This window comes from Eptesicus fuscus, chromosome 10 (genome assembly GCF_027574615.1).
Source record: "Eptesicus fuscus isolate TK198812 chromosome 10, DD_ASM_mEF_20220401, whole genome shotgun sequence".
Classification (NCBI taxonomy): domain Eukaryota; kingdom Metazoa; phylum Chordata; class Mammalia; order Chiroptera; family Vespertilionidae; genus Eptesicus; species Eptesicus fuscus.
The window spans coordinates 98,031,360-98,054,867 of NC_072482.1; the positions used below are offsets into that span (position 1 = coordinate 98,031,360).

Consider the following 23,508-nt stretch of genomic DNA (forward strand, 5'->3'; position numbering starts at 1 on the left):
ACGGCCGAGGGGCCACAGCGAACACGGCCCCTCCCTCCTCCCCACCGGTCCCGTCTGACCCTGAGCTACACACACCTCCCCCGGCACCGCACTGCCGTCCTGGGCGTCACAACACGAGTGCTGACTGGATGAGAGGGGACGCTGACTCCCTGCAATGCCGCAACCCAGGCCCAGGACGGCCACGTGAGCAACGCCAGCTGCTTGGGACCGAGGGACACCTGGAAGGGGAGCGACCCTGCCTGTCACCGGGGCCACCCGACTATGACGTCAATTCGACACCCAGGTCTGGGCACGGGTGGCGTGTGCGGGTGGCATGTGTGAGGAGCGTGTGCGGATGGCGTGTGCGGGCAGAGCGCTGGACTGCACCACTGACCTCACCGAGCGGACCGCGCGGAGCGGACTGGCTCCGCGAACCAAGCAGCTCCAGGAGGGGCTTGGGCGGAGCAGACGACGCCCTGGGAGGCGGGGACCCAGATGACGATCGGAGCTGGGTGACGACGGGAGGGGAGATGTTTCCCCAGACACAGAGGCAGCTCCTGCACAGGCTCTCGTGTGCGGGGGCGCGGCCAGGACAGGCCAGCGCGTTAGGGCGACTGGGGTGTATGTGGGAGGAAACGGGGGGGTGCGGGGGGCGGTTAGAGGAGCAAGTCACAGATCTACAGGAGCCGCCTCCCTGCCCCGAGGTGATGGGGATCGACCGTGTTCTGCAGGGAGTGACGCAGGGACCGGGCAGGGGCCGAGCCTGCCCGTCTCCAAAAGGGTCCCTGACAAAGTGGGGCCTGATGGCAACCCGGGTCCCTAACACAGCAGGCCTGGCCAGGACCAGGTTTAGCAGGTCAGACATTCCCGTCAGACGGAGATCAGAGGCAAAACCGCTGGCGCTGGGACCCACGTCCGCCCAACTACGACGGGGCCACACACAATGCTGAGGTCCACGTCCCGCCCATCACGACGGGGCCACACGCAATGCTGAGGTCCCATGTCCGCCCATCACGACGGGGCCACACGCAATGCTGAGGTCCACGTCCGGCCCATCACGACGGGGCCACACGCAATGCTGAGGTCCCACGTCCCGCCCATCACAACGGGGCCACACGCAATGCTGAGGTCCCACGTCCGCCCATCACGACGGGGCCACACGCAATGCTGATGTCCACGTCCCGCCCATCACAACGCAATGCTGATGTCCACGTCCGCCCATCACGACGGGGCCACACGCAATGCTGAGGTCCCACGTCCGGCCCATCACGACGGGGCCACACGCAATGCTGATGTCCACGTCCCGCCCATCACGACGGGGCCACACGCAATGCTGATGTCCACGTCCCGCCCACCACGACGGGGCCACACGCAATGCTGAGGTCCACGTCCGGCCCATCACGACGGGGCCACACGCAATGCTGAGGTCCCACGTCCGCCCACCACGACGGGGCCACACGCAATGCTGATGTCCACGTCCGGCCCATCACGACGGGGCCACACGCAATGCTGATGTCCACGTCCGCCCATCATGACGGGGCCACACGCAATGCTGTGGTCCCACGTCCGGCCCATCACGACGGGGCCACACGCAATGCTGAGGTCCACGTCCCGCCCACCACGACGGGGCCACACGCAATGGCTACAGAAAGGAACTCTGCTCTCACGGGCGACCTGGGAGGAAGAGAGCCCAGGCCCGGCCACGGCAATGACCGGCGCTTATTTTCACCCGATGCCTGAGGGAGCCGACAACCCCACACGCAACCACGAGTCACCAACTGGCGCTGGGCCTCTGGGGAGCGTGCGCGCACGTGTGATCTGGGGGAGAACCCCACACCGTCGCGAGAAGTGGTGGGTGTGGACGGCTGGCCTGTTTCCTCGTCTGCGGGAAGTGTCGCCTCTCACGCTAAGAGCACCGGCGGGAGTGTGTCAGAGATGGCGGCATCGGTGGAGGAAGTCCTATCGCTGCCGTGAGTCAGTCTTTCCTAAACAGGTGCTCACGTCTGTCAGGTAACCGATTGATGTGACGCACATTAACTTCTGTTCGTTACACCAGCCTTCTGTCCCTGGGCTAAGTCTCATGCTGACGGTATGTAACCTTTACATGTTGCTGGATTGGATTTGCTAATAATTTGCTGAGGATTTTTGCAGCTATTTTTAGAAGACATTTGTCTAATTTTCTGCTGATTTTTTAATCCGAGTGATATCGACCTCAGGGATTGAGGAGGCATTTGTGAAGCAAGATCAGTTCTCCTTTAAATGTCTAGTGGGGTCACCATGAGGTCATCTCATCCTGGGATTTGCTTTGTGAACACTTGTTGTTATTATTTATTACAATTTAATGTCGTTACTTTCATACAACTACTGCAGCTTCTGTTCGTTCTTGATCTCTCTCCACAACCTGTGTCTTCCCAGGAATCTCCCATCACCCGAGCGCCTCTATGTCCTGGTAGGTTGGCAGCCACGTCCCCCTTCCGTCCCGGAGTCTAGACATTGGAGTCTTCTCTTCTTCCTGGCTCAGCTTTGGCGCTGACTCCTCACTTCCCTCCTTCGAAATTTCAGATACTCTAACGTCTGGGCATACAAACGTCTCATCCGGGTAGAAGCTGAAGTTATGTATCTCCTACTCATCTATGAGAACATTTAAGTATGCAACACATCTATGAATGTCTGAATTCTTCCGAGCCGCTCCAAGTCTCATTTCACGCGATGACTTCTGTAGAAAACAAAACAGGTCCCGGCTCACAGGCGGAACACGGAGTCCCACGCGAGGCCAGCACGACCGTGAGGAGCAGGCCGAGGGCTCGGCGCCCCAGGGGGCTGCAGACGGAGCAGGTGACCTGTGGCCCGTCCAGCACGACAGGCTCTCACCGCGTGGCCTTGCGGGCAGCACCGTGAGCAGAGACGCCCGCATCCGTGTGGAGGAGGAGCAGGGCAGGCTCGGCACCCACCTTCCCCTTTAGTAACTCCCTTTAAGACTCAAACAGCTATCACTAGGTTTTCTTAGTCGGGCGATAAAAGGTGTGAGAACGATACAGGAATACCAGGAAGTACTTCACACACTTAAATGCAGCAACAGGGGAAGTGGACTCGTCTATTAGAAGGTCTTTTCCTTCTTTCTTTCATGATCTGACATAAATCATGGAGCCGACGGCAACATTAAAGGCAGCAAGACGCTTTCCAGGCGCTCACCGCACCCTGGGAAACGAGGCGATTAACTTCCCAATGTGCTCACGCAGCTTCAGCCAAGTGCGCTGGGGCTGGACGTGCGGCTGACGGCTGGGCCGTGTGCTGTCTGCCTGACCTAGGACCACCCAGACCTGAACCCCCCGCCCCCCGCCTTCTGGTGAATGGGGAGTGGGCAACGGAGGAGCCGAGGGGAAGGTCGGGGTGCGGTTTCCAGGCATATTTGCGCCGAGTGTTCCTGACGAATGAGCGATGACTGCAGCTTCCTCGCTCGCCCCCAGGTCCAGCTCTCGTCTCCGTGGAGCCCACAGCCTTCCCTCAGACGCACGTTCCTTCAAACGAATGTGGACCAGCCACCGCCCTCGTGGCCAACAGCTTCCCCGAGCGAGCCCCGCGCAGCCAGAGTCCTGGCCGCCTTCACAACGTCCTTGCCGACAGCCAAGAGGCTCCAAGCAGAGAGGAGCACTGAGCTCCGGTTCAGTGAGGAAGCCTGGCTCTGCAGGAGGCCTTCTCCCTCAGGATCCCTGAGCAGCTCCGAACCACAGTCGCCAGCCGAGGTCAGGGCGCACCTGCGTTTGGGCACGTGGCACCTTCCCGAGTCCGCAGGGCTCGCCCCGCAGCCTTCACGCTCAGCCGGTGAGTGCAGGCCCCAGCCCGGCACTGAGCACACAGGTCACGGGTCTTGGGGTCAGATGAGGCCGGAGGAGCTGGCCTGGATTCCAAGTACTGGGCAGGAGGGGCTGCAGGCCTCCAGGTGGGAACACCAGGACAGGCATCTGGGTCTGGAGGACAGAGCGGAGCACCTGGCAAAGGCTGAGGGACAGCGGTCTCGTGAGGAACGGCCGGGAGCACAGAGGCAGCAGAGGCGTGAGCAAAGACAAAGCTACGGCAGGAAGCCACCCGAGAGGCGAGGGTTCACCAGCCGCCCCGGGACCTCGGACCCCGGCCGCACGGCCAGGACAGAGACTTCGACCTCAGGGGTCTCCAGAGGCGGCACTGGCTAAGCGAGCTTCCCAGAGTGCAGCCAGCGCGGGAGCCACGGACTCCGACCGAGGACACGCGTCTACTAAACACGAGAAACAGGCCCACAGGGCTGGCCACGCCCCTGCGGACAGCCTTGGGGACACAGGTCTGAGAGGAGCCAACACTCGGCTGGAGAGGGACCCTGCACGCCTCCACGCTCAGCAGCACGTCAGACACAACCGGCCTGTGTTCCCAGCTGGGTGCCTGCGAGCTGCGGTCACCGGTGCCTGCGAGCTCTCCCAGGCCGTTTCCACGGAGCACGTCGGGCAAATCCCAATAACGTGCAATCCAGGGGCCAAAGACCAGAGATAAAAAGGCAGGAAAAACTGGTCCAGTAGATGTGGCAGCAAAAATCCTTCCCATCAACGTGATTTTTAAGGCTGAGTTTAATCAAAATGAGTTTTTTGTTCCTTATTTTAAGATTTAAAATCCAAACCATGAGGAAAGAACACCTGTTTTCCACGTTCGCAGGCTGGCTTCATTGGAAGGAATTTAAAGGACCGTCCCTGCCAGGTGGAGGGCAGACTGGCGGGAGGTTCAAAGGGGCGACTCCTGTCTCACGAGCCCACAGGAGAGCTGGGCCGGAGCGCCCTGCGGGCAGGACTGGGCTCCTCCTTCGCAGCCGGAGCTGCTGGGCCTCTGCTGCTCTTGGGCGCGCTGGGCCCCCCTCTCCCCGTCCCTGCTCCTGACACCTCGGAGGTGGGCTCTGCTCGCCCCGCCCCCCAGGGGAGCTCTGTGGTCACCGGCAGGACAGCTTGATGCACTTCCCAACATTTACTAGACGAGGCGGCAAATGTGGCGCCACACTGCCCTTGCCCTGCACGGGCGAACAGGACCCACCTGCGCGAGCGAGCAGCCGCGGTTCCGCCTCACACAGCACACGCACGATAACCTTCTCCGAGTCACACTTCAAACTTAAAGGAGCAGCGTGAAACCCATGTTCCGACGACTCGCTATGATGCTCCACGTTTCCACGCCTCCCATTGGAGCCCCTCCCTCTGCACCTGAACACGAGACCATGCGCTCCGTTCGGCTGATGTGCAGCCGCTGCCGTTCTCTTAATCTCTCCCCATCGCGCCAGCTCCCTGAGCTGGGGTCCCGCTTCTCCCCTTCCCGCCCTGGTCCTGCACGTGTGTCCTGCTCCCGCCCTCGGCTCTGACCAGGGTCCACGTCAGAGCCCCGACCCCTCGGGGCTCCCAGAGCTGCCGGCCCAGCAGCGGAAGGAGACACCGAGGCTTTTCTTCCCAGGCTCGTCTCCCTGCGCACAATCCCAGCCGCACGTGGTCTCACACAGCAGAAACCTCACCTAAACCACGTCTGACAGACACGGAAGGCGAGGCGAGGCCTGTGGGGAGAGGCCCCCCGGCCTGGGGACTGTACCTGAGGGGCGGACGGGCTGAAGGCCACCCCGCTGACCGTGTCGGTGTGCCCCGGCAGCCTGTGGGAGAAGGTGCTGGAGCCCACGTCGTACACGTACGCCTGGAAGACAAGGCCGAGGTGTCCTGTGGGGAGAGCCAGCACGCAGCTAGCTGAGGCGAAGGGGAGGGGTTTCTATCGCCTGCAGCAGCCGAGCCCAAGAGCCCGCTGGGAGCGGTCATTTGAAGGACAGTCAGGTTTTGTATCCCGGCCTCTCAGCGGATGGTCCCTGGTGCCAAGTCAGCGCCAACGGGAACCGCCAGCCAGGGGTGCGGCGAAGGATGCTGGTTCAGCAAGCAGCTCGGCGGTGGCCAGCAGGGGGTGCCGACAGCACGGTCGGGTGAGGCAGCCCGGGCCCCAGGCTCAGAGAGGTCGGCCCCTCAGGTCCCCACCACGCCCACAAGGGCTTCCAAACTGTCGTGGCTGCCAATGTGGGTCACCTCTGGTCCCCACCCCATGTCAACGCCCTCGGTCGTTCTGGAGGCTCCGAGGCCAGGCTCCCCGCTTGCCTGCGGTCCCGCTTAAACAGACGCGGGAACTGCGGCTCCTCTATCCATCTGTCGTCTCTGACTGTAAAGCACAGGGTCAGTGACCGCAGCAAGCACGTACTGAGCACCAACTGCTATGTAACTGCCTCACCGAACCCTCTACAGCCAATGAAGAAGACAGCATGATGGTCCCGACCCCACAGGCCAGGAGGCCAGGGCTAGGGGCCGGCAGTCTGCTCGGGGCCCTCGGCCGTGCCGAGGCCGGTGCCGTGGGGACAGCTCCTGTGGCTCTGGGGTGTCCTCATACGAGAGAGGAGGTGAGACTCGAGGCCCACCAGGAGGGGGCAGTGTGAGGAGGGGGCAGAGCCTTGAGAGAAGCCCAGGCCAAGGGGGCTGGACCCTCCTTAGAGCCTCTGGGGGTGGGGGGGGGGGGCGATCTCCCAGCACCTGAGTTGGACCCGGGGCCTCCAGGCTGCAGGGACCAGGGTCTGCTGCTGGAAGCTGCTGAGTTTGGGGTAATTTGTTACCACATTCCTAAGACACTACACAAGACCTTTCCAAAGAGGTTAAAGACAAATGGATAAAATTAGTATTTGTTCCAAATCCATCCTAGGGTATGTGTCTCTTTACTTATTAACTAGAGGCCCGGTGCATGGATTCATGACCAGTGGGGGTCCCTCGGCCTGGCCTGAACCCTCTTGCAATCCGGGACCCCTCGGGGGATGTTGGACTGCTGGTTTCGGCCTAATCCCTGCAGGCCAGGCTGAGGGACCCCACCAGTGCATGAATTCGTGCATCAGGCCTCTAGTATGCATATAAGATCTTTGGTTAATCTCTTCCCGCCATCCCTCCTCCCCACTTCCCTCTGAGATTCATCAGTCTGTTCCATGTTCCCATGCATGTGCGTTGAGTGTCTGCCACCTGGTGGTCAGTGCGCATCATAGCTACCAGTCGAATGGTTGAACAGTTGCTTAGGCTTTTATATATATAGATGTCGCTATCTGGGAGGTCAGAGAAAACACGGCATGTCACGCACAGTGAGTCAGAGTGAGGAAGGAAGGAAGGATGTGCACCAACGTCATCCTCTCCACATGGACACCCAGCTCCTGGGACTAAGACCAGCACGTACGTGTCTGTCCTCCGCGCCACACGCCACAAAGCGCCCGCAGGGGCTGAAGGCAATCCCACACGGGAAGCAGCGGGTCGGGTGTCCTTCGAAACGGCGCTCACACCTACGAGGAAAATAAAAGAAACACCAGGAGTAAAAATTATTTTTTTCATTTTTAACCCAAATTAGGATACTGACCTGTTGCTTTTCTTCACAAAAATGAACAAACTAATAACATTTTTATATGTGAAGATTATTAGACACTGAGCAGGTTATTCTAGAGATCCTCAAAGGTAATTAAAAGACTTCAAAACCATAAATTCTCAAAGATGACCAAACTAACATTAATCAAACTTTTTATATATGAAGACTATTAAGTGATAAGTATATTCTGGAGATCTTTAAAAATATAAAAACCTCCTTTTAAAATCATAAGTTATTTAAATCAATAATTCAAAGGCTGTTGGAAGGTGCAACATTCTATCAAGGCTGGTTAAGTTTTACAACCAACTGTTAGACTTGTTTATTGCAAAACACAACAACACAAAAACAGCCCCTCCAGCGTGGCTCAGGGGTTGACCATCGACCTGTGAACCAGGAGGTCACGGTTTGATTCCTGGTCAGGGCACATGCCCAGGTTGCAGGCTCGATCCCCAGTGTGGGGCATGCAGGAGGCAGCCGATCAGTGATCACTGATATTTCTCTCTCTCTCTCCCTTCTCCCTTTCTCTCTGAAATCAATAAAAATATATGTATATTTTAAATTTAAAACAAAAGTAAGGGAAATGGAGCTGGATTTATTGAAAAAATCGCCCACCTTTTGGGACAGCCAGAGCCAACACTCAAAGGGAAGACCAGAAGCTGTGGTTTTTCCGCATTTATGTGACCTTTTCCGGGAGTAAGTCACTTTTCTGAGAAGGTCAGTGTAAACAGACTCCCCCAACCTTGTCCATCTGAGTTCACAGCGTGCACTTCAATAGACACACGCCCTGCGGTCCTGGCCTCCTCCATGTCCCCCGGCACACCTGCCCCCCGCACCTGCCCCCACACGCACCTGCCCCCACACGCACCTGCCTCCCCGCACCTGCCCCCACACACACCTGCCCCCCCGCACCTGCCCCCCACACATGCCCCCCCACACATGCCCTCACACACACCTGCCCCCCCACACATGCCCCCGCACACCTGCCCCCCCGCACCTGCCCCCACAAGCACCTGCCCCCCACACATGCCCCCCCACACATGCCCTCACACACACCTGCCCCCCCACACATGCCCCCGCACACCTGCCCCCCCGCACCTGCCCCCACACACACCTGCCCCCCCACACATGACCCCGCACACCTGCCCCCCCGCACCTGCCCCCACACACACCTACCCCCGCACACCTGCCCCCACACACCTGCCCCCGCACACCTGCCCCCCCGCACCTACCCCCCCGCACCTGCCCCCACACGCACCTGCCCTCCCACACCTGCCCCCCCGCACCTGCCCCCACAAGCACCTGCCCCCCACACATGCCCCCCCACACATGCCCTCCTGCACCTGCCCCCCCGCACCTGCCCTCATGCACCTGCCCCCCCCGCACCTGCCCCCCCCCGCACATGCCCCCCCGCACCTGCCCTCCTGCACCTGCCCCCCCGCACCTGCCCCCCCCGCACCTGCCCCCCCGCACCTGCCCCCCCACACCTGCCCCCGCACACCTGCCCCCACACCTGCCCCTGCACAGAACGACGGCCTCACCTCAGGGTTCTCAGGTCCCACAGCCGGACCCCGTCACCCACGGCGGTGGTTGCGAACAGATTATAAGCCTGAGGTGGCTGGGTGGTGGATGGCGACCCCTGTGGGTGCAAGGGGATCAGGTGCGTGTTCTAGAGACCGAGCTAGTCACCACCACGCTGCCGACAGCCAGCAGGATCACATCCAAGTAATCACAGACATTCCCAGGAGCTTTTCCCTTACTCATAACAACTTCCTAATTGGACTCCAAAAGCTTCCATGTGAACAATTAATTACCCACGGTGCACTGTGACCTCAAGCTTAGCGATGTACGTTTCCTCCACGGAAAGCCAGGAGGAAGGTCGCAGGACGGAGACATTAGCTCTCCAGGTGCACTGGAAAGGACAGGTTGCCATCCGTGTTCGATGACCTGCCATCCCAGGCCCTCGCGCCCGTGTGAGGACTCGGGCGTCGGCATAGGTCCCCTGCGCGCTGCTCCCTGAGGACCTGCCTCTGCCCGGTCACTGCACGGGGAAGATCTCCCTGTGGCCCGGGCCCTCCGGATCACGCCCCTCTCCAATGGGCGGTGCAGGGACCCGGACGAGGCACCGACGCCTGGATGACAGCCTGTGGCCCGCAAGGACTTCACGCAGACGCGGTTCCCGGGTCACGGCCTGACTTCAGCTATGCCTTCGGCCTAACCTGCAGCATGCCAGACGCACCAAAGGTCAGACCTGCAGCTGCCGTCCAGACGGGCTGGCGCCCAGGCTCCCACACTGCTTTGGGGAGCAACGTGCCCTTTGAAGGGACTGTGCCTCGAGCTGAATGCCCGTCTCCCAGCCAAGCCCGAGCCTAGGCTGTGGGCACTGAAGCCGTTCCTGCCAAAACGACCCGCCGGTCCCGATAGGAGCTGCTGGCCCGGCGGCTGCCCCGCGCTCCTGTGGAGCCTGCGCGGCCGTCACTCCGCCGTCAGGGCTGCCCGACCCTCGCCAGGCCTCAGTGAGGAGGTTCGACTGGGAGGCCCAGCGAGGCTCGGCTCGTGCAACCACCACAGCCCAGCACACACACATTCACCTCCGATGACGTGAAAATGCCTCCAGGGCCCCACATCCAGGCTCGCCGACTTCCTGGTCGACAGGGACTAGCCTTGGGTTTGGTGGGAAACATAAAACTGCGTCTCACAATTGCACGGGTGACAGCCTTGGACATGGCGTTTCAGACGCTGCGCAGGCCCAACCTCACTCACCTGGTTCTGGCAGATCTGGTGGGCGGGCCGGGAATGGACTCCCTGGATCACGGCGGCGCTGCGGCCCGCGTTGAGGTCGAAGACTTCCACTGTCCTGCTCCGGCTGGCGGCCAGCACCAGGTCTGGGCTCTGTTAGGGAACGCCTCTCTAAGGTCCACAGAGGCGGGGTCTCAGCCCGCTCCCCACGCTGGCCCTGCCTCTCTAAGCCGGGGGGGGGAGGGGGGCTGAGGACAAAGGGGAGGTCCGGGCAGAGCAGATTTCAGGGTGAAAGACCATGAGATAAATGAGGGTCGAGGCGCCCGGGAAAGACTCATATCGGAGCTGCTCAGCCGCGCTGCGTGTGCAGGAGGGGCTGGCGCTGAGCCGGTCTGAGGCTGGCAGTGGCCGCGTCCGGGACACATCACAGGTCTGTGGGATCTGAGGACCATTCATGGACTTAAGGGTCACGTGACCCCGTGAACTACCCAACTGCCAGTGCTTAGCCAGACGGCAGGGACATCTACCTGAACCCTGAAAAGCGCCATCGGAGGGGCACGAGGTGGCCCCACGCGGAGAGCAGAGCAGAACCTCCACGCAGGGCGAGGCTGTCAGTTCTGTTTTTAGCAAAAGGTTCGGGAACAAAAATAACGCATATCTAACAGAATATTCTAGAACCTCCTAACACCATAGGCCAGTCCTTAGGAAATTTCAACTACAGAACTCTGCAAAAGAATTCAAATGAGGCCTCTGAATAAATTTAAAAGTAATAAAATAGATTCCTCAAGATTTTGATTTTTGCTTCTAAGTAATTTTAAATCAATGCTTTTTAATGGAAAAGGATAGTGTTAGGCCTAAAAGCTAAAAAAAAGTAAAGCTTTGGGCTCTGTGTTACGTCCCGCTGAATAGCAGCTGTTTCGAGGCACATGGGGTGGGCCTGGCCCCACGGCCAGCGGCGCTGCACTACGTCACGCGGTCCCAGACGCGGAGCCGACACCGCGTGTGCCGCTGCGGGTCAGAGGCGCGCTGGCCCAGGCTCTCTCTGAGGCTCTCTCACTGCTGAGAGGAACCGTCACATCGTGCAGAATCAGTTCAGCCCTCGGGAAGGAGAAAGGATACGGGAATAAAACTCATTGGGGGCGGACAGGCCGGTGATCTCCGCGGCCCCCGTCGTGGGGAGCCGGAACACGCGGGTGCACCTGCTCCTCGGTTTGTATCTGGAACAGACAAGAAGATCAGCCCGTTTCCCTCCACAGCCAAGCGTCCTACTGTGAAACGCTGAACTTTGAAAAAGTGTTCCTACCCCCAATTTAATCACGTTTCATGACGAGGGAACGTGAGTCAGCCACCTTACTGACTTACAACTTCGTGAAAAATACCGTCGTCTCCGCCGCAAACACGGCACTGCTGTCCGTGAGAAAGCACATTCCCTCCCCGTTCTAATCGCGGGCCTCGGAGGCATCCCGCGGGAATCAGACAGAACACCTTCATGTTTCCTAGAGGTTTCATGGCAGGTCTCGGCCGTGGCGCGGACTGCGCGGAGCACAGCCCCAGGCGGGGCGGGGCTGAGTCAGGGTGGCCAGCCTGGCCCGGTGGGGGAGGCCTGGGGCCCTGGCAGGTACAGCAGGTGACAGGGCAGAGCTGCTGGGGGCTCAGTGAGGGAGAACCAGGCCATGAGCCCACCTTCGACGGACAGGTGAGTGCGGGGTGGGGTCTGGGCCAGGACACGCAGAGCCAGGCATGGAGGTGGGCGACACAGGTGACCCGGGGGCAGGAAGGACCCCAGTGTACGGGGACCAGCTGGGGCAGCTCAGGCTCCAGGGCAAAGTGGGCGGAGTCCCGGGGTCGGGCGTGAAGCTCAGGACGGGCGTGGAAGCAGGAGGCAGCCCCCCGCGCCGCGGTAACATGAGGCCCCCCCGTTTGGATGGAAACTGCGTCAGTGTAGACATTGCTTCCCACATCACCTGTCGCTGAAATGCTTCCTCCCACTGCAGAGACGAGGCCCCGGGGGCCGCCCACCTTTTCAGCTCGTCTCTGCGGGTGTCCAGCTGGTGCCTGAGCAGCTGGAGCTCGGGGCCCGAGGACACGAGCATGAACGAATCGAGGTAGTAGAACTGCGCGTGGTGCACCGGCTCCGGGAACACGTCTGTGCCCTGCAAAGCAAGTCACGCCGTTACCCACACGCTACCCACACGCTACCCTCACGTCGCCCTCACGCTTATCCCACTGGGATAAGCACCGCCGCTCTAACCGGCGTTCTTCCATCTTCACACCTGGCATCCGCCTGTTCTAAACGTTAGACAGTCTCTGCTCAACCAGTTCCTTCTCCCTCCCTCCTTCTAAAAGATGCTGTGACTAGATTTTTCTGTCATGAGTGTTTTGAGGTCTGGCCATTGAAAACTTTAAAATAAAAGACACGTAAAACTTGGCAGCAAAGATATTAAGTATCAAGGATTTTGTTAAAGCCAAAATCTTACACAGGTTTTAAATGTAGTTTTGAGGGGCCCACGCCCACATTTCACAGCCCACACATGCGGCCGTAACACCCCCCACAAGGAAGGGGCTCCTTGAAAGCGGGGCCACCGCCCGACCCCGGAGCCTGTGTCCCCCCCAAGGCCTCCTGGCGCCACCCATTCCTGCAGTGAGCCTGGCAGGCTGGCAGGGCGAGGCTCTCGGGTCCTGTTGTCACCTCCCCTCTTGTCCTCTCCCGTCTCTCCTCCCGTTCCGCTTCCGAATGACCTGCAGGTTCATGGAAACCAGCTGTTTTCTCCCCAAAAGGCACTTCCTCCCCATTCCACGCCCTGGGCCGCTGTCCCTGCCTCCACTGCACTCATACTCGACGCACACGTAAAGGTTTCAGTGTTAACAGCTTTGCCATCTCGAGACCTTAACAAACGAAAGGCATGTTTCACTGCATGTATGTGTGTGTTACACGTGTGTCCACCGTGTGTTAAGAACAGTTCAGTCACTAATTTCAGGGCCGGAAGCAAACTCCTGGTCTCCCCGTTTCCCACCTCCTGGCGTGGAGAAGGGTCTGCCTGCCCCACTGGGCTTCCCTGGCCTCGAGGTGGCAGGGCTGGCCACCAAAATCGCCAGGAATCACCGCTCACCAGGCACAGGGCGGGCTCCCGGCTGCGGGCCGACCACACCCTCACGGTCCCGTCCAGGGAGGCTGACAGCAGCCACCGGGCGTCGTGGCTCCAGCCCAGGGCGCTCACTGCCCCATCGTGACCTAAAGGAGACGGGGGGGGGGGGGGGGGGGACCAAGGGACCGGGAGATAAAGGTCTGATTTGATTGGTTCTGATCAGCTCTGACAGGACCCAAGAAAAGATGGCTCTGCTGCCCCCTGGTGGCCTTTCAGGGAGTTTCCGTCTCGCTGCTGCTGAGCTGACAATGGTCACTGGTAATGGCAGTTGAGGCTCTGCACCACTGCCTAGGTGCCCAGGTGCCCGGAGGTCCAGGTGCCCGGGTGCCTGGAGATCCAGGTGCTGCCCCCCGCACAGCCCAGGGGAGGGCAGCCCCACCCACCGTCCAGCTACGGGACCTCCACACGCACCCTCTTTCCAGCCGAGCGGCTCCCTCTCCTGGCTCAGGTCACCCTGACTCCCTCACCCATTCGGCAAAGAGCTGACGAGGCCACACACCAGAGGGACGCCCGCCCACGGGAAGTCACCACGTGTAACTGGTCTCCGGCCACAGCTCTGGGCCCACAGGTGACCCCACGCTGGGTGGAGGGACAGGCTCAGCGGAGGTCAGGGCTTAAACCTCACTGCTTCCTCCCCCGACTCAAGTCCGGTTCTACTCTGGTCTTGTCTCAAAGGAAACGGAAGTGGCCTCAGCGATCAACACTGGGCGGGAGAGGCTGCCGTAAATCCACGGTGACCGGGGGCGCATATCTTACCCGAGAAAACAGCAGGCGCTCCAGTCAGATGGGCATCGAAGACCAGTGCCAGGTGGTCGGCCAGGCCACAGGCCAGCCGGCGCCCGTCTCCTGCTCGAGAAAAGCAGAGACGGCGTTCAGGTGACTGATCCGTTGCCTCGGGAAGCGACGGCATCGGAGACGAGCAGGTCCCGGCTCCCCTTCGGCTGAACCCCAGCCCTGAGGCCGCTGGGCTTCGTCCACAGGGAGCCGAGGACGTGAGGATGAGGCGCCAGGGCGGGTCCGAGCCCGGAGCTCCCTGGACCACGGGCACCGCCCTGGGCCCGTGCCGTCGGCCTCCCCCCGCCAGCCCCGCAGACTTGTAAGCGGCATGTTTGCTAAGCAGTTCCGTCTCCCGTCTCCCGAAGAGGAGGGAGAAATCAACTACGACGTCCTCCAGGATGTTCAGACTGCCGACCCCACCTCACAATCCCACGCTCAGTAACAAGCGCGTCCAACGTCACGAAGCTGTCGTTCCCTGATAACCCCCAGCTCTCATCTCCCAGGCTGCCCCACAGCGTCCTCGGCTGGGATTCCACGAAAAGCAAAGGGGATGCAGCGTGGCTGTAACCAGCCTCAGGGGTCCACCCGGGGCACTCGGGCAGCGGCTGGGCACACTGGAGGGGGTGGCCCGGGTGCAGCACCGGCCGGGCCCCGCCCACCGCGGACCGAGGGCAGGGCCTGGGGACCAGCCTTTACTCTGAAAGGAGCTGAGCTCCGTGAGATCGGGAGCTGCTGAGGAGAGCCGCCTCCTCTCTCCTCCCAAATCCATGAGGAAAACGCCGGCGGCCAGGAGGGAGGTCTGGGGAGGGGTCTCGATGCCCTGGAGACAGGACAGCTGCCACAGAGCCGAGCGGCCTGGCCGCGGAGGGCCAGCGCTGACGGACACACAGTCCTCGCCTGTGGGCCCCTCCGCCCACCAGGGGACCGGGAGGGGCCGCTTTTCCTCCCCACACAGACCCTCCGAGCAGCCTCCCCGGGCCCCCACGTGAGGAGAAGGCGGACAGGCGACTCCGCGGGCCTGGAGTGCAGACGAGCCCAGGCTGTGCGGCCGGCTTGGCACCCGCTCCTCCCACACCCGGGGCGAGTGCTGGTCTCGGTCTAAACCCAGCACTGCCCTGCGGTTCCAGGCCACCGAGGTCACGAGGTCACAAGGTCGCAAGGTCACTTAAACTCTCCGCACAAGGGAGCACCTGCCCACACCGTACCTGAGAACTGCACACAGCGCACGGCCACCGGGCCCTGGGCCACAGCCAGCCGCCTGCGGAGCTGGGTCGGCGCAGGGCGGTCCGAAGGGCACTCCTGACTTGAGGAGGCAGAGAAGACAAAGGTCAGGAGGGAGTCGAGGTGAGATGGGAAATAAAACGCACTGATCTCCCCGTTTCTGTGTAATTCCACCCATCGGCATGGATGCAGACGCACATAAACTCTTACGTTCAAGACCATGAAATGACTCTTGAGACAGACTAGCATTCCTTCGTGCCAAGACGCAGGTGTTTAAGCACAAAACACCAAGCACTGGCCACATGTACGTGGCCTGGCGGGACTCGGTGACGGCTCAGGGGAGGGGAGGGCTCTGCTCTGAGTTTAGACCCCATGGAGGTGTCCCCGACACAGACTGCTTCCATCGTGAGCAGATCAGCACCTTCCCAGCTTTTAAAAGAAATCAGGGACAGGCTGACGGACATACATCTATGGTGCACACATCTGTGTACACATGTACATGCGTCAGGGTTGACTTTGACTGAAGGACATACATAGTGCATGCACATGCCTGTGTACATGTGTACATACACACAGACACATATAGGTCTACACCTGTATGAAAAGTCAGTGAACTGTTTAAAGGGTTTCTCCAAATCACCAAGTTTACTCGGAAGGTAAGCCAGCTGCCCACCAGGGGTGAGTGCTCCTGCGTCGTGAAGGTCTCTTACAGCCTCTCTTGACATTGGTCTTGGGTGAGAACATGGTCACACTGCAGGAAGGAAACGCTCACGTCAGCCTCCGAGGTCACGGGCCGCAGCTTCTTAAGAGAAGAGTGAAAAACACAGCAAAGCACACGTGCCATCGGCGTCCCAAGGCAGTGACACACAGAGTGATTGAACTCTGAGACTCACGTCAGCACTGGCCAATCCGTGCTGGGGAACGCACTGCACCGGGTAGCAGTGTACTGACACGGAAGGCGCTGGTCATGCCGCCGTGGTCAGGCCGCCGCGGAGGAGCCAGAGGGCTGGGCGGGGCCAGAGGCAGGACTTTGTACAGAGGGAGCAGGGCCAGGCCACTCTGCAAGCACCACCCGGGGGGCCTCGGGGCGGTGCCCCTGGGGAGGGATGACGGGGAGGCCAGGGTGGCTACAGGGGGAGCATGGCAGAGGGGAGATCAACGGGGACGAGTCAACCAGGGCCCCCAGGCTTCCAGCTCACAGGCTGTTTCGTGACGGGGTTCAGAACAGACAAAGGGTCAAGATTTGAGGGGCAGTGTCTGCTTCTGAGACACACGGGCCCTGAAGCACCAGGACCCATGGCTGCTGCACCTGAAAGTCCTCGCGAGCCCAGCTCCCAGCCCGCCTCCCCGCTCGGCCCGCAGTCAGCCCCGCTGCGCCCCAGCTCTGGGAACAGCGATTTTAACACCCTGCGGTCAGAGCGAGGCTGCGGTCTGGGGGGGGACAGTGCGGTCAGGCCATGTCCCTCCTCACAGGTGGTCAGTCACCACCACTGCAGCCAGGCAAGGACCCAGGGGCCAAGGGGCCGGTGCACAGTGAGCGCTCAGCAGGCTGGCCCTGCAGCGGCTGCATGGCTGTGACGGGCCGGCCCATTCTAACTGCAGCTCCCACCTGTCTCCCGGCCCTCAGGACACACTAGACCTGCTCCCGTGGGAGCGGCCAGGAGCCCTCTACTCACTGGGGCGCAGCCGTGTACCCGGAGGACTGGACGCGGCTGTGGAAGACCAGGGGCTGGTCCCGCGGGGCGCTCTGAGCAGCTGGCAAGGCGGTTAGAGAAACGAGAGAAAACATCTCATGATCCATCGTCTCCCAGCGCCCACAACGGCCCGCTCTGCTGGCCCCTGGAGAAGCAGCAGTTCCTGAGTCCTGTGAGTTGTACGCAGTTCAGGAGAAGAAACACTAGAGCAGTGGTCAGCAAACTCATCAGTCAACAGAGCCAAATATCAACAGCACAACGATTGGAATTTCTTTTGAGAGCCAAATTTTTTAAACTTAAACTTCTTCTAACGCCACTTCTTCAAAATAGACTCGCCCAGGCCAGTGGTATTTTGTGGAAGAGCCACACTCAAGGGGCCAAATAGCCGCATGTGGCTTGCGAGCCGTGGTTTGCCAACCACTGCACTAGCACATTCCCTGCATAGAAACATGTGAGGGGCAGGAACAAAGGGCCTGGACAAACCCACGCCCCCTACCGTCCTCCCCCCGCCCCCCCCCCCGGCATCACACGACGCTAACGACAACAACGTCTGTATTTTCATGTTCATGTTTCATGTCACACTGACCGGCTTGGTGGCGGCTGGCCGGCTTGATACGTGTCTCCTCAGTGGCTCCGAAGTACAGAGGGGAGGTCGGCGAGACCCCGGAGCTACAAACAGAGAACTGCACCGTGGGAGCTGTTCCCACAAAACATGGCCTGAGGGCAGTCACAGACCAGTCCCTGCAGGTGGGGCATGAGCTGAGCGGGGAGGCCACCTCACAAGCTTATTCTTATCTTCCCAAGAAGTGAATTTGTATTTTAATAAAAACATTGTTTTATAATCTGCACTCTATCCTGAAATACAACAGTGTGTCACATTAAAATAAACTTAAGGTTACTATAGTTGGGAGTTTACTGAACTTTGCTCTAAATTCTACCAACTGATACAGGGGCACGTATAGCCCCTAACTGGCAGACCCACCTGAGAAGACCCACCTGCCAGACCCACCTGAGAAGACCCACCTGGCAGACCCACCTGGCAGACCCACCTGGCAGACCCACCTGGCAGACCCACCTGAGAAGACCCACCTGGCAGACCCACCTGGCAGACCCACCTGGCAGACCCACCTGAGAAGACCCACCTGAGAAGACCCACCTGGCAGACCCACCTGCCAGACCCACCTGAGAAGACCACCTGAGAAGACCCACCTGAGAAGACCCACCTGAGAAGACCCACCTGGCAGACCCACCTGGCAGACCCACCTGAGCAGACCCACCTGAGAAGACCCACCTGGCAGACCCACCTGAGCAGACCCACCTGAGAAGACCCACCTGCCAGACCCACCTGAGAAGACCCAACTGCCAGACCCACCTGAGAAGACCCACCTGCCAGACCCACCTGAGAAGACCCACCTGAGAAGACCCACCTGCCAGACCCACCTGAGAAGACCCACCTGCCAGACCCACCTGGGCAGCACTGAGAGCTGCGTTCCCAGGTGGGGGTGCTGCTGGGACCTCACCAGAGCGGCCGGGTCAACCTCCAAGCCGGCGATCTCGTTCCCAAACATGGATGCGAGTAGGCAGAAGGCCTGACGGGTGGTGACAGAATGAAAGACTGACTGTGGTGCCATCTTGAACGAGCAAGCCCCACGCAGTGCACACAGTCATCGCCACAGGGAGCCGCGTCCCTCGCAGCAGCCGCGCTGCCGGACCGGTGGGGAGTCCGCTCAGCACCGTGGCTCCTCACAACTTCCCCACGAAGGCCTCACGGGAAAGCGGGCATGTCACACGGAGAGGAAAGGGAGCATGAGCACGCGGGCGGACGGACAGATGGACGCCCCCAGACGCCAAGGTCGGGAGCGCCGAGGACTGACCTTGCCACGGCTGCTCATCACAGAACACGACCCGGCCACCTGAATGCTGAGGTTCTGAAAATCTGAATTTTCACAAAGAGAAATAAGCGACGTCTAAGGGCTTTCCGCCCTAAAACTTCCTCCCAACAACAAAGATAATATTAACATGACGCGAAATGTCCGTCAAAGGCGGTTTGAACCCGCGCTCACCCTTGTAATGTAGGGCAGCCTCCAGCTCAAAGCTCGCCAGGTTCAGTATGAATAACCCAGTGGAGCTTCCAACCCACACACAGCCGGTCCTCTCCGGGGAAAGACTGCAAAGAGAGGCACGTGGACTGGCCTTATTTGTGAGCCTTCAGTTCCACGGTGTCGTCACCGAGCGTGACCCGTGCTCCTGTGAGCACCGCGTAACCGCGGAGACCGCGCGGGCTGCCGGTGAGTGTGCCTGCCGCCTACGAGCTCCGAGCTACGCGCACCCACAGGGGCTGGTGCCAGAGGTTTGGGTGTCCCTGGAATCCAGTCTCCGGTGCTGATCTGCGACATCTGTACTTCTCCCGAGGTCACGAGAGGTCAGTGCCGCGTCCCCCGCAGGACAGCGCACGCAGGCGGCCCTGTGAGGCTCCTGCCCTCACGGCCGCGGCAGCTTTGCACACAAGAAGCCAACTCCGGAGGAAGTACCCAAAGCAGCAGAGCGCCAGCGCAAACACAGCTCTGCTGTCTCCTCTTTGTTTTCAGTTTACCAACCAGATGCAAGTCCTCTGTGATGGTGCGCCCCCTGCTGGCTAGGCAGGCGGGGACGCAGGGCCTCCAGGCCCCCTGTCTCCCTCCAGCACCTGAGGACCCGTGAGCCAGGCACCAGCCTCGTCACCAGACACCTCCAGCAGCCCAGCTTCCCGGGACACATTCCCGGCGTCCTCACCTCCAACACCAGACCACAGAGCAGCGAGCCAGTTGTCCTGGAGGGAAACCGGACCCGAGACGCGTACAGACCCTTCCCGCCACGGCCCTGCCCGAGAGACGGGCCTCCACGGTCTCAGACCCCACAGTCAGCTCAACTGCCCGCCAGGCGACTGCTCCGCTCGGCCTCCAGCCCCGGTGCCACCAGGCAGGGGCATCTGGGCAGGCAGGGCCACCCCAGCCAGGCCCAGGCAGGGCTGCAGCCTCCCCCCGCCCCGCCTCCTGGGGGGCCGGAGTCCTTAATCTTGTCCGGAACCTCCCACGCTCCGTGCCGCAGGTGAACACACTCACCACCTCCCTGTTAATCCCAGTGAAACAGCGGTTCCTTGTGCTGCCAAGTACCTATAACATGTCTACCAAACACAGGTGAGTAAGCTCATCGGGGACCATGGTAACACGTGACACACGGCACACAGTGCAGAATGACGTAGGATTGCGGCTCCCTCCACCCACCACACAGGCCAAGAGCTGCCTACGTTTTATGAGCAACATTAAAATGACTCCATTTCTCATGCAAATACGTTGAACATAACTGACCAAGGTTACCAACTTGAAGACTTGAAATACGCAACGCTAACAACACTGACAGCTACATAGACACTAAAATAGCTGGGTCGTTGCCACCACCTGAGAAACGAACCTGCCTTGAGAGGTTTCCTCCCGGGCCCCGGCCGAGCGATCACACTCACCATCCACGCCCGGGACCGAGGCCCGGCGGCAGGTCGCAGCGCGCCAGGCTCAGGACGGGGAGCGCCACGTCGACCCCGTCCCCTCTGTCCAGCCCCCTCTCTCCTGGAAGAGTCAGTGACAACCCTACGTGGAGGGGAAGCATTGGCGGGGGGGGGGGGGGCACACTCAGGTGCTGCCGGGTCAGATAGGGGACGAGGGACACAGGCTGCTTCCTCGGAGAGGACACGAGGCCGCAGAGCGCGGGCGTCCAGTACAGGCCACAGAGGGCGGAGGGCTCGGCCGCCGTGGTCACAGCGGTTTGAGCTTTCCTTCATGATAAACGGGCACTGACAGAAGGAATCACGAAAGCCAAGCCCGAAGGCATCAGGAAAGGCAGACGCCGGATAAAGGCAGTTCCTGGCGATTTTTAAGAGGAATGGCTAAAGTCATCGGGAAAAGCAAGAAACGCAACTGAGCGGATGCTGCCCTCGGCGGTGCCGGCCGAGGTGGCCTGCAGCCCGGAGCCTCGGACAGCACTCCCGCAGGAGGCCTGCCGACTAGAGGCAGCAGCAACGTGGGACGTGAGCCCTGGGCTGGGGGGGTGGGTGGAGGGCAGGTGATAAGTAACAGGGCGGGCGGGGCCCATCCAGGTGGAACCCAGACTGAGTGAGGGCGCAGTCTGCTTAGCGAGGAAAACCCACGGCAGCTGGAAGGCGTTCACCCTGGACCCTCATCGCCATGACAACCACCCACAAGGAGTGTTCACTATATCCTCCCCCTGACCCCCACCCGAGACCTGTGGTGCCTGCAGAGGTCTGAGGTCAGGACCTGTCCCTGCTGCGACCCCTCCTGCCTCACATCAGGGGTCAGAGGTGAGAGGTCAGGGGCATCACCTGGCCGGCTGGCATAGAAACTCTCCATCTCTTTCCTCAGGTCCACGCGCGTCACACGACGATAATGATGACCTTCCACCAAACTGAAGATGCACAGCTGGCAAACGAGACGGGTGCCTCACCCGCGTCAGCAGGCACGAGGAAAGGCGGGGAGAGCCCGACGAGGGACGAGGGTGGGAGCAGCCAACAGACAAGGCGCATGGCCCTGGGGTCCCCGAGCCTCTGCCCTGGTCTGAGCCCCACCCCTCGGCCCCCGCTGACCGTGGCTGAGGGCACTGTCTCGGGTGCGGGCACCACACAGGCCTCCACAGACCCCCTGTGGCTCCCCCAGGTGCACGCCACCAGGCCCCGGGACATGCAGGTGACAGCGGTTACCCTGCCAGGTGTGCCGCTCCAGGAGGCCCCGAGCCCTGCCCTCACCTGGCCCTCGGCGCCCCCGGCCACCAGCTGCTGGCTCTCCCCATCGATGAAGAGGCTCAGGACGGGGGAGGCTGGTGAGAGGAAGAGACGGTCATTACCCTCAAGGGCACTGGCACAGTTTAAAGGAAACTGTCAGCCTTACTTATTCCTTCAGTCGATTCCGACTGTTCTGACACACTTTCTCCACAGGAAGAGGAACAGCGAGTGCAGCTGTGAACGCTCCTGAGCACCGGGCCAGCAGGGTGATCGGCCTCTGCCCGCGGCATCGCCCCCCGAGTCGCTGGCTGGGGGGTGGGGGCCGCACAGCAAATGCCGGAGCACAGACACCCCAGGACGGTCCTCGATGGCCAGGCTCCGGGAAGCTAAGGGTTCGTGAGGATCAGCAGTTCAATGGCCCCTTTTTAGACGTGCTGCCTAGGAGCCATTTCACTGAGGGCACACTGTGCACCCAAACTGCCAAGACCTTGGGAGGAGAGTTACCATAAATGGATGTTAAAAAGCACCCCACGTCCTAGAAACCACGCATGGCATCAAAACCAAGTTTGTGACTGTTTTCTGGGAGTAATTCCAGCGTAACCCCAGGCACGGGCTCTGGCCCTGCGCTGGTGTGGCCCCCGAGCTGTGACAGCAGCGGGTCCCCACAGACCGAGGCCCTCGGGGGACGCGGAGTCAGGGCGGCACCCGATCCCCTCACGCAGCTGCCACGCTCCCTTCCCAGGAGAGGAGCGCCGGGCCTCGCTCGGACCGCACACAGGACCCCGAGGGACCAGGAAACCCCTCCCGGGAGGACGCGCACACAGGACCCCGAGGGACCAGGAAACCCCTCCAGGGAGGACGCGCACACAGGACCCCGAGGGACCAGGAAACCCCTCCCGGGAGGACCGCACACAGGACCCCGAGGGACCAGGAAACCCCTCCAGGGAGGACCGCACACAGTACCCCGAGGGACCAGGAAACCCCTCCCGGGAGGACCGCACACAGGACCCCGAGGGACCAGGAAACCCCTCCAGGGAGGACCGCACACAGGACCCCGAGGGACCAGGAAACCCCTCCCGGGAGGACGCGCACACAGGACCCCGAGGGACCAGGAAACCCCTCCCGGGAGGACGTGCACACAGGACCCCGAGGGACCAGGAAACCCCTCCCGGGAGGACCGCACACAGGACCCCGAGGGACCAGGAAACCCCTCCTGGGAGGACCGCACACAGGACCCCGAGGGACCAGGAAACCCCTCCCGGGAGGCGCTGGGGCCCGGCATGGAGGTCGCCCAGCCCTGGCACCTCACAGGCCCCACAGAGACCGGCTCCACCGCCGGGCCTGTGTGTGACCGTGGGCGGTGTCCGCTATGACCAAGGGAACTGACTGAGGAGTGTGGCGACCCGGCCGCGTGCCTGGGCCCACCGGGCAGTCGTCCTGCCAACACGCAGCTCCGGGACCTGCTCCGTGCGACAGCGGTGGCCGCGCCTCCCCACACCTCTACCTTCCACAGCTCCCAGCCACGCTCAGACTTGAACGCTAAAATGAAGACCGTGTGGGAGGGAGACCGCTAGAGAGGGGTGACACCGATCTCCGACTGGCGCTCCGTGTGCCGACCCCACCTGCCCCAGGAGAGCGCAGACGCGTTGCCACGGTCAGAACCAAGGTCAGGGCCAGTTACCTGTCAGCACCGCCGAGCTGTGCATCAAGGCCCCCGCGCGGCAGTCCCACACCTGCGGGCAGACACACAGCTCCTTCAGGG

The 23,508-nt window shown here is 61.2% G+C and overlaps 1 protein-coding gene across 1 annotated transcript in view; it reads right to left on the reverse strand.

Annotated features, from left to right (window-relative positions):
- Positions 1-23,508, reverse strand: part of WDR27 (WD repeat domain 27) — a 41,247-nt gene that overhangs the window by 9,688 nt on the left and 8,051 nt on the right. The window contains exons 5-23 of the mRNA XM_054722607.1: positions 23,428-23,479; positions 21,771-21,841; positions 21,351-21,447; positions 20,478-20,580; positions 19,042-19,145; positions 18,853-18,914; positions 18,446-18,567; positions 17,565-17,647; positions 16,961-17,039; positions 15,958-16,035; positions 15,269-15,366; positions 14,043-14,132; positions 13,251-13,372; positions 12,160-12,293; positions 11,260-11,357; positions 10,165-10,286; positions 8,943-9,040; positions 7,222-7,324; positions 5,569-5,667 (exon numbers count right to left, since the gene is read on the reverse strand). Coding sequence (XP_054578582.1) covers positions 5,569-5,667; positions 7,222-7,324; positions 8,943-9,040; positions 10,165-10,286; positions 11,260-11,357; positions 12,160-12,293; positions 13,251-13,372; positions 14,043-14,132; positions 15,269-15,366; positions 15,958-16,035; positions 16,961-17,039; positions 17,565-17,647; positions 18,446-18,567; positions 18,853-18,914; positions 19,042-19,145; positions 20,478-20,580; positions 21,351-21,447; positions 21,771-21,841; positions 23,428-23,479 — 1,815 coding nt within the window. The remainder of the gene's footprint in view (positions 1-5,568; positions 5,668-7,221; positions 7,325-8,942; positions 9,041-10,164; positions 10,287-11,259; positions 11,358-12,159; positions 12,294-13,250; positions 13,373-14,042; positions 14,133-15,268; positions 15,367-15,957; positions 16,036-16,960; positions 17,040-17,564; positions 17,648-18,445; positions 18,568-18,852; positions 18,915-19,041; positions 19,146-20,477; positions 20,581-21,350; positions 21,448-21,770; positions 21,842-23,427; positions 23,480-23,508) is intronic.